This window comes from Salvelinus sp. IW2-2015, unplaced genomic scaffold, assembly GCF_002910315.2.
Source record: "Salvelinus sp. IW2-2015 unplaced genomic scaffold, ASM291031v2 Un_scaffold9009, whole genome shotgun sequence".
Classification (NCBI taxonomy): Eukaryota; Metazoa; Chordata; class Actinopteri; order Salmoniformes; family Salmonidae; genus Salvelinus; species Salvelinus sp. IW2-2015.
In genome coordinates, this window is record NW_019950268.1 from 1 (window position 1) to 8,642 (window position 8,642).

At 43.5% G+C, this 8,642-nt stretch overlaps 1 protein-coding gene across 2 annotated transcripts; it reads left to right on the forward strand.

Annotated features, from left to right (window-relative positions):
• The first annotated feature begins 2,191 nt into the window (after window positions 1-2,191).
• LOC112079677 (rho GDP-dissociation inhibitor 1) lies at window positions 2,192-7,410 on the forward strand. Of its 2 annotated transcripts, none has more exons than XM_024145552.2 (5): window positions 2,192-2,414; window positions 4,063-4,149; window positions 4,848-4,924; window positions 5,150-5,213; window positions 5,627-7,410. In XM_024145552.2, the coding sequence occupies exons 1-5, from the start codon at window positions 2,225-2,227 to the stop codon at window positions 5,824-5,826; spliced, it is 618 nt and encodes a 205-aa protein (XP_024001320.1). In that variant the 5' UTR covers window positions 2,192-2,224; the 3' UTR covers window positions 5,827-7,410. The 2 variants fall into 2 exon arrangements, with proteins under 2 accessions (XP_024001320.1, XP_024001321.1); XM_024145553.2 differs by having other exon boundaries at window positions 4,066-4,149.
• Window positions 7,411-8,642: the final 1,232 nt, after the last annotated feature.

Below are 8,642 nucleotides of genomic sequence, written 5' to 3' on the forward strand. Positions count from 1 at the left end.
ACAAGGAGGCCAGTCTTCATGAAGGAAGACAGAAAGCACAGAGCAGCAGTGTTATGAAATCACCTCGGTGTAGCAGAGGTATTACACCAGCTAGACGAAGGCTAGATGTAGGCCTCTATATTACTACAGTACTTAATCGGCAGGTAGCCTAGCGTAGTGGTTCCCAAACTGTGGGGCAAGGGGTGTCCGCCCCCCCTAAAAAAAAAGAAAACCTCTGTCCGGCTTTTTGAAAGCTGTAGGTGCGATTTCGAAATTGAGTAGTGTATCATCAGTTTTCCTCAGTCATTGTAGACCTTAGAGAGCTATTTATAACTTGTCAGAAATGTCCAAAGATCAACTAGGCCATGTCAGCTAAAGATTTTTTAGCTAGGTTTTTTAGCACATAGATTTTGTTGTAATGTTTGAGTCACTCAAATAACACATGAATAAACATTAGACATGGCAAAATGTATAGAATTTCAAGAACGTGAGCTTTAAAACGGCAACAACATTTTTGTACCCCGTGACAAATTGCAGGAAATTAGCTTTAAACCAACAAAAATGTTATCTTCGCTAACTAGATGGGTGTGAACAGTTTGTGTCATGAATAGTGCTAGTACCCATAGAAAAAACGGTGGCCAGTAACCGAAAGGTTAGGCAGTTAACCCCCAACAAGCAAGGCAGTTAACCCCCAACAACAACTGCTCCTGGACGCCGGTGACAGGGATGTCGATTAAGGCAGCCCCCCCCGCAACTCTCTGATTCTGAGGGGTTGGGTTWAATGCGGAAGACACATTTCAGTTGAATGCATTCAGTTTTGCAAGTGACTAGGTATCCTCTTTCCCTTCCCTATCTGGGGGGAAAGGTTGATTTCAACACTCACAGCTCTCTCCTCACGACACCCACCTCTCTGGCAAGAGGACCCTTCCCCTAATATCGTTGTYCTGATTCCTGCTTAGCATCACTCTCCCCAGACCCTAATTGATGTTGACTGGTAATGCAGTGCAGCTGGGTGCTGCTCCCACATTAGCATGTTGTTATCTGCTTGATCCACAGAAGCTTGACTGTAGCTCACTACAGTGTGGTAGAGGAGGGAGGGAGAGGGTTTGAGTTGAGATAAAGCTCTGCTTTTCGACCAACCAGCCCTCYGTRGTTCCCCCCGCGTGTACAGCGCTGGCCCCTCTGGTCTGACCTCCATACTGGGACTGTGTCCAATGTAGTCCAAGCCAGGACGTGTGAGTCAGGCCCCGGAATCTTTATCGCAATAGAAGGCTCTGGTTAGGCTCAGTCACATGCCCTGGCTCTGTGTGTGTGATTGGGTATTGTTTCAGAGCAGCAATGAGGCTGCTGAGGTCAAAGTGCAATGAGAGAAGGATGTAAGTCCATAATCATCTACCAGGACACCCTATTAATCTGGTGCCTGCCCCACACTGCATGCAAATCAGATTTATTTAAAGGATCCTAATGAGCATCTGGGAAGTGGCGTGTTGACTGCTACCACAGAGTTTCTAAACCCAGAGGCCCAATATCGCAAGACTTCCGGGAACCCATGCGAAGCAGACTTGAGGCCGACCAGGGTTTGAGAAGTGAAAAATGATTCCTTAGTTGTTACTCGACAAAGTGACACGTTTTCATTTTTGTCAAAAACAACTTTATATGGAAGGAGTGCCTTTGATCTGATGGCCTGTACATCCGCAGTTCTGCGCRAGACGACCGCTAGACCTGGTGACGTTTTTCTGCGCATGAGCTTAGCTAGCCAACGTTGCCATGACATCGCCTACAAGCGTGATCTGGGATTTCTATTGGTTCATACTAAACCATCTTTSCTGCTACCATCTTTCAAACTCTGGCCCTGCTTGAATAGTTTGGAAATACAACATCCTTACCTCCTCCCTCCCCTGTAAAAGTAACCAATCTCACACGATTCATTAGTTAGTAGCATGTGAGGTCTCTACTACACGTCTTTTACCAATGCAGTCATTTCAGACCAGTGGTTTACCTGAAGACGAGGTACTGTAGGGAGGTCCAATTTTTCATCCTGACAAACTATTCAGGGAGTACGCTCAGGTGTGCTGTCTTTAATCTTGTCCTCCTGCGATGTAACTTAATAAAGGCTTTTACATTTTTTGGTAAGACAGTGCCTTGGAGGGGTTTTTCAAATGTTTTGTGCTCACAGTTTGTTGATCTATTTTCAACGTATTGGACCAAACCTCCTGACCTGTGTCTCTCTCGCTCTCAGTAGACTATGGCAGAGCAGGATCCCACCCCGGAACAGCTGGCGGCCATCGCAGCGGCCAACGAGGAAGCGGAGGGCGGGGTCAACTACAAGCCCCCCGCTCAGAAGAGTCTGCAGGAGATCCAGGAGCTGGACAAGGACGACGAGAGCCTGCGCAAGTACAAGGAGGCCCTCCTGGGGAACGCCGCCGCGGCTGCAGGTTTGTGTTGCTGCGCCAACTACACATGTTGTAGAGATACACACACACACACACTCTGCAGACGGACTCATGCAATTTGGACACACCAGCCCTGCAGACTGTTTCTCCCTCTCGACCTGATTAACAAACAAACCCACATCCACAAACCCACATCCACAATGCACATCTCATGCAACCATCTCGTTGTTTATTTTCTTATAATTTCCTCCTACTTTCAAGTCCTTCAGCAGGCTTTCTTTTCAGGGATGTAATTGAATGAGTTTGAAAATACCATAAGAGAGGGTGGGAGAGAGCAACAGGATGGCAGTCTTGGTGCTCAGTGGGTACAGCAGTGACAGTTACCCCCCTCCCCTCAGACAGGTCAGTAGCTGACACCTGCAACAGTCTGTGAACTAGATACAGGCTGGCAAGATACAGGCTGCTGACTGGAAAGGAGGCCAAGCCGCCTGGGCTTTAGTTAGAGCTGCGGTATCAATGACTGCGATGAACCACTGATCGCTGGTAGAAATATTTTCACATTGTTTTATGTCTGATACTCACTTCCATCTGTTGCAAATGTCATTATTCACAGTTGAACTGTTCTTCATGAACTGTTGTAGTTCTCTGCTTCAGCCTATTGACTTAACCCCCTTGAGTTGATTGACGCATCAGTCTAAATTCCATAACAAAAAAAAATCTTGTCAATTTAAGCTAGAGAGAAGGTTTTTTTGCATTTGGATGCATCTCAATCCACCACATCCTCCGATGTCATACTGCCGCATCTGAAAGTTGGCACAGCTAGAACAGTGTTTGTCAGACCATGAGACATCCGGAAAATTGGTCGTCTCACGTTAAATGTCTGTAACACTACAGAACGGTTTGACCTAGAAACTACTATGACCACTGTATTTATTTTTTAAACTAGGCAAGTCAGTTAAGAACAAATTCTTATTTACAATGACAGCCTACCCCAGCCAAATCCTAACCCAGACGACGCTGGGCCAATTGTGCACCGCCCTATGGGACTCCCAATCACAGCCGGTTGTGATACAGCCTGGAATCGAACCAACGTCTGTAGTGACGCCTCTAGCACTGAGATGCAGTGCCTTAGACCGCTGCGCCACTCGGGAGACATTGAAAGGGGAGATTCTCCATTTTGTGTCACAAGTGTCACCGGTTTTAAAAAGAAATGGAAGAATGAAGGTAGTTTTGTGCCTACCCAAAAAAGTGGTTAAATATGTTAAATATGTTAAATATGTAATTTTTTTTTATATATATATATATATAAATATATATATATATATATTCCCAGAGTTTATTTTTTATATCTTCTAGATCTAGGACTGACACTTTAACCTTATTTCTTATGATTTTGTTTTTGACTGACCTTTTTTCCATTCATGAATGTGTTATTCAATGCGTTTCTATGGGCTTTAGTAGTAAAGGCCAAAATCAATATTTTATTTAAAAAAATATATACCTAAAGGGGTCCTAAAATTTTAAATCAAATAGCTAAATGATCCATAGTATGAGCATCTTATTAACCCCACAATGTCTTAGACTCTAAAGAGTTAAACATGCACTGCTTATAATAGTCAATGTTTTTTGTGTTTACCATGAACTATTTTTACATTTTGTACTTTGCTTGTTTTTTTTCCCTTTCTCCCAGTAGACCCCAATGCTCCCAATGTCCAGGTGACACGCTTGACCCTGATGTGTGAGACGGCGCCGCTGCCCCTGACCCTTGACCTACAGGGTGAGTAGAGCAGCACAGTGGTTGTACTGGTATTTAGAGGGTGTGTTTCTGAATACGCTGAGGTGCACTTTTTGAGAAAAGGCTCCATATTGAAAGACTTGTAATGTGTTTTAGTGTGAAAAGAAGCCTTTGTAGTGAGCACATGTAATATTTTCCATATGAATGTGTGAGGGTGGAACTAAAGCTTACCATTGGGTGGACAAAAGACATTGCCTCATAGCAGCCGCAACATCTGGCCACCTATGGTTTACAAACATACGTTTTCCAGTAGACATATCAGGCAAATTCCATGGGCCATTCCTAATGGATTGGTTTTATTATTTGAGTTAATGAGGCATTTCTTCTGCTGGTTTGAGACTCTTCTGCCCTCATATGGCCTGTAGAGCCACCTACAGGGAAGAAACCAGGGCCATAGAGCTGAACTCGCATACAGGGAAGCGCCATCTAGTGGACACTATAATAGCAGGCTACAACCCTGTTGGAACACTTAGAAAATCCTGCCTTTGTGGTCACATTTTTAAAGATGCTGAATCACTGATCTGACACCTTTCACCCATCCAGTCTAACACGATTACTTCCAGGGGAGAACTTTGTGCATTGCATATATTGGAACAAAATTATAGACTGCTCCTGCATTCACTCTGCCTGAGGGTCTCTGACGTTCTCTTTCTCTCTTTCTCTCTGCTCGACCGCCTCAGGAGACCTGGAGTCCTTTAAGAAACAGTCCTTTGTCCTGAAGGAAGGCGTGGAGTACAAGATAAAGATCAGCTTCAAGGTGAATGAGTCTGGCCTTTTTCAACAACGTGTTATGTCTGTTTATCCAATCCAACTAGCATGACCAGTGTCAGCTTGGCCACTATCAAGCTATTTTGGACATTGAAATTCAATTGTAAGCTGAATGTCCTATCATGTCCTATCATGAAAGGGCTGCTGTCTTATCCGAAGGGTGGATGTGGAAAGAGGATGTGACCTCATCACTGACTGTTGTCTCTGTCTGCAGGTCAACAAGGAGATTGTGTCTGGACTGAAGTATGCCCAGCAGACCTACAGGAAAGGAGTCAAGGGTAAGTTCTGCTGTTTCATTTCCTTGCTCTGTCTACTGTGAGAATTTGAGAATGCCGGATAAGGTTAAGCAATATAGTGTACCTTCTGTCTAGAGGACAACATGGGGATATGACCATATTGCTTATACTTATCCAATTATCTCAGATATCCACAAGTGCATCGGAGACAGGGTTAGGGATGTATCTGGGATTGGATGTTGGGAGTGGCTTGGTCAACTCAGGTGACTGTATTCGCCTGTGCACAGTAATTAGGTCAAGTTAGTAGATGAGGTATTTACATTGGCATTCCTAGACGGTCATTAAATTACTTGTTAATAGTTCCGGAGTGGCCATAGTATTTGTATTTGGTGACGCAGAGAAGTTTTTGTCAAGAGGAAACTTTGGAAAATAAATCTAATCCCCTCTCTGTGTAGTTGACAAGTCAGACTACATGGTGGGGAGCTACGGGCCGCGGCCGGCAGAGTACGAGTTCCTGACCCCTCTGGAGGAGGCCCCTAAAGGCATGCTGGCCCGCGGCACCTACAACATCAAGTCCAAGTTCACTGATGACGATAAGCACGACCACCTCTCCTGGGAGTGGAACCTTAACATCAAGAAAGAGTGGAAAGACTGAGTCCCCGTCAACTTAATTCTTCCCCATTCCCCTCTTCTTATTCCCCCTCCATTATTTTGAATTCATAATTATGTGATAAGTAATTTAGGCAAATTGCTCTCTCGTCCACCCCAATCCCTGCAGTAGTTTCATTGCAATCACTGCAGTAGTTTCATTGCAATCGTTGTCATGCCATTCACTCCCCCACACACTCCTTGTGATGCTGAGTATTGAATATGTGGAGAAAGCAAATCATGTGCACAATCATGAATTTATTTTGGTTAGTTTGTATATAAATGTTTTTTTTTAAATGAAAGATTGATTTGTTAATGCTCTTGATATGGATGTTATAATCAACTGTGTGAATTCCATCCTTTCCCCTTCATCCCCTCTTGTCTTTCTGTCATTCCTTTTTACCCCCCTTCCTGCTGATTGTTTTATACAACCAGGATCTGCCTTGTAAAGGTGTTGCTGTGTGTTAAAGGCTGTGGTAGATCCACACTCTGTACTCTTTGTTGGGGACGTTGCCCTCTGTCAGTGGAAAGCCTTTGAGCAGATTATATGTACCAGAGTCCACACAATTAGTTTATTCTGGAACTAGTGTGAATTCCTAACCGTTAAGAGGCGGCATGATCAGCACTTACCGGCAGTCCACCAGAGGCACTGTGACCACCTGCTGAAGGTGCAAGTGTGCCTCTTCCTGATCAGGGTTTTCACCTCCCTACCTAGTTCATTCAGCAGCCAAGTGGCCTTAAAGAGGATTCCTGTAGAACTAACGATGAAGGAAATTATTACAAAGAGCCATTTGCCTTTAGAACAGAACTGTCAGATTGTTACGAGAGCCTCCTACAGGGTTTTAGGCACGAACAGATGATCAGACAGACCATTGAGATGCTTGTACCTTCTTTCCAGATTAGCCAGTAGAAGTAGACCATGAAAGTGAACAGCAGCCATCTCTGCTCCCTCCTCACCACATCAGGTAGTCTCAATGTGGACCACCTTTAGTGCAGTTTGCTGATATAAAGAACCTGGTTTTGTTGACAACTAAGAAATGAGCTCCTTGTCAAATGCCCTCTAAGCAGACCGTGGCCTTCTTCCAGTCACTAACTCCATTACTGTAGCGTCTCATATGGGGCCTTGCTGGTGGCCCTTGTGAACAGAGGTGGAATGTCACAAGGGTTGTTAATCTGCACCCCTCGAGTATGAATCAACTCCAGGATTACCAAAACTGGCTGTGCCTCTAGCTTTTACAACCACCAGCTGCTCTCGTCGGTTTACTTCCAGAATGGGAGCTCAACATCAAATAGTTATTTTAGGTCAGGTCTAACTTGTGCACAGACCGAGTTTCAAGTAGAACGAGAACAGCCAAGACCTCTTACTACTACATAACCGTGTTATATTTTTCTACACTCCATTTTTCAACGTCATAACTTGTGATGTAGGGCTCAGGCTTTGTTTGGTTTCATTGGATCATTGTTTCAGTATGGTTTTGATTCTGTGTAACTCTGCTGTGCCACCTGGAGAATACTGTTCACCTGTCACATTAAAGTCTTCAGACTGGAGGTCACGCTGTCTTTTTAATCAATAAAGTCATGTTACTTTTTACACTTCTGTTATTGATCCAGCTCTAAAGTACAGCGTTCTGTAAACCATCTTTACCCGTCTATCATGCATGCTCCATCTAACACACCAGCAACCTCTCTCATTGAACAGAACACAATGTTAGACATTTAGATGGTCGTCTACAAATGCATGGAAGACCATATCACATGAAGTTTGTACACAATGAAGAGCAGAAGAGAACAAGGAAAATATTAAAATGACAAACCAAAGTACTGATAAGAGGGCAGCTAGAGCCCCTTGTGTACTTGAAATAAGCAGTCCAGAAAACAAGGAGTCGGTGCTTAGAGCACAGTTACAGTAGCTTAGTCAAGTGTGGTTGAGAGTTCCATTTCTACACAGTGCATCATCAGGAGCTCCTCAGTTCTTTAGCTTGGACAATAACTCCATTTTGGCAACATTATCATATCCATCTTGAGAATCCTTTTACAAAAGGTAAATTCACCAATACACTGAGTTTTACAGTTTACATACAGTATTTAATTTAGAACAAGTTACTACTTCCTTGAGTACCATGGGCTCCCTCAATTGAAGTCTACTGGCTTCACCTACTGATTTCAAAACCAATGTATATGTTGGATTGATGCATACGTGAAGCCTAAGATGTTAAGGCAACAGTGTTATTCATTGAGATCAGGAATATTTAACTAGATTGTTTATGAACAGCTCTGCACATGTTATTCATTGTCAGTCATCAAAAACATTAAAATAGCAATTATTTATACATTTTAAATAGAATTAATGCAGTCTCAGTATACACGCTCAGTCATTTAAACATTGTACTGGATTGTCTTGACCAAAGACAGGGTGCACGACTACGTTGTCAAGAATCAAGGCATTTCATCTACCCAGATGATGAATGTCATCAGATGTACAATTCATTCATATTGGGATGGGTGAAATGTGGCTGTATCCAGAGAGATGGATAAAACGTGGCAGTATCTAGAGAGGGATAAAACAGCGGAGGGGATCATCCACAGTAGATTGTATAATTTCCCCAGTGCAGAAGTACAGGTAACCTGTCATTAAGACATCAAGTGACCACTTTGAACAAACACGGTCAAACAAAGAGAAACAAATTCTGAAAGAAATCTGTGGCTTTTGTACCCATTGTTTTCAGTGCATGTTTAGTAGTATCAGGAGAGGTCATGTTTAGTAGTATCAGGAGAGGTCATGTTCAGTAGTATCAGGAGAGGTCATGTTCAGTAGTATCAGGA

Excerpts from the sequence above, each read along its gene's own strand:
- LOC112079677 (XM_024145552.2), top strand. The coding sequence starts at position 2,225 with ATGGCAGAGCAGGATCCCACCCCGGAACAGCTGGCGGCCATCGCAGCG. Across the intron at positions 2,415-4,062 it reads GAACGCCGCCGCGGCTGCAG|TAGACCCCAATGCTCCCAAT; the intron begins GTTTGTGTTGCT and ends CCTTTCTCCCAG. Across the intron at positions 5,214-5,626 it reads CTACAGGAAAGGAGTCAAGG|TTGACAAGTCAGACTACATG; the intron begins GTAAGTTCTGCT and ends CTCTCTGTGTAG.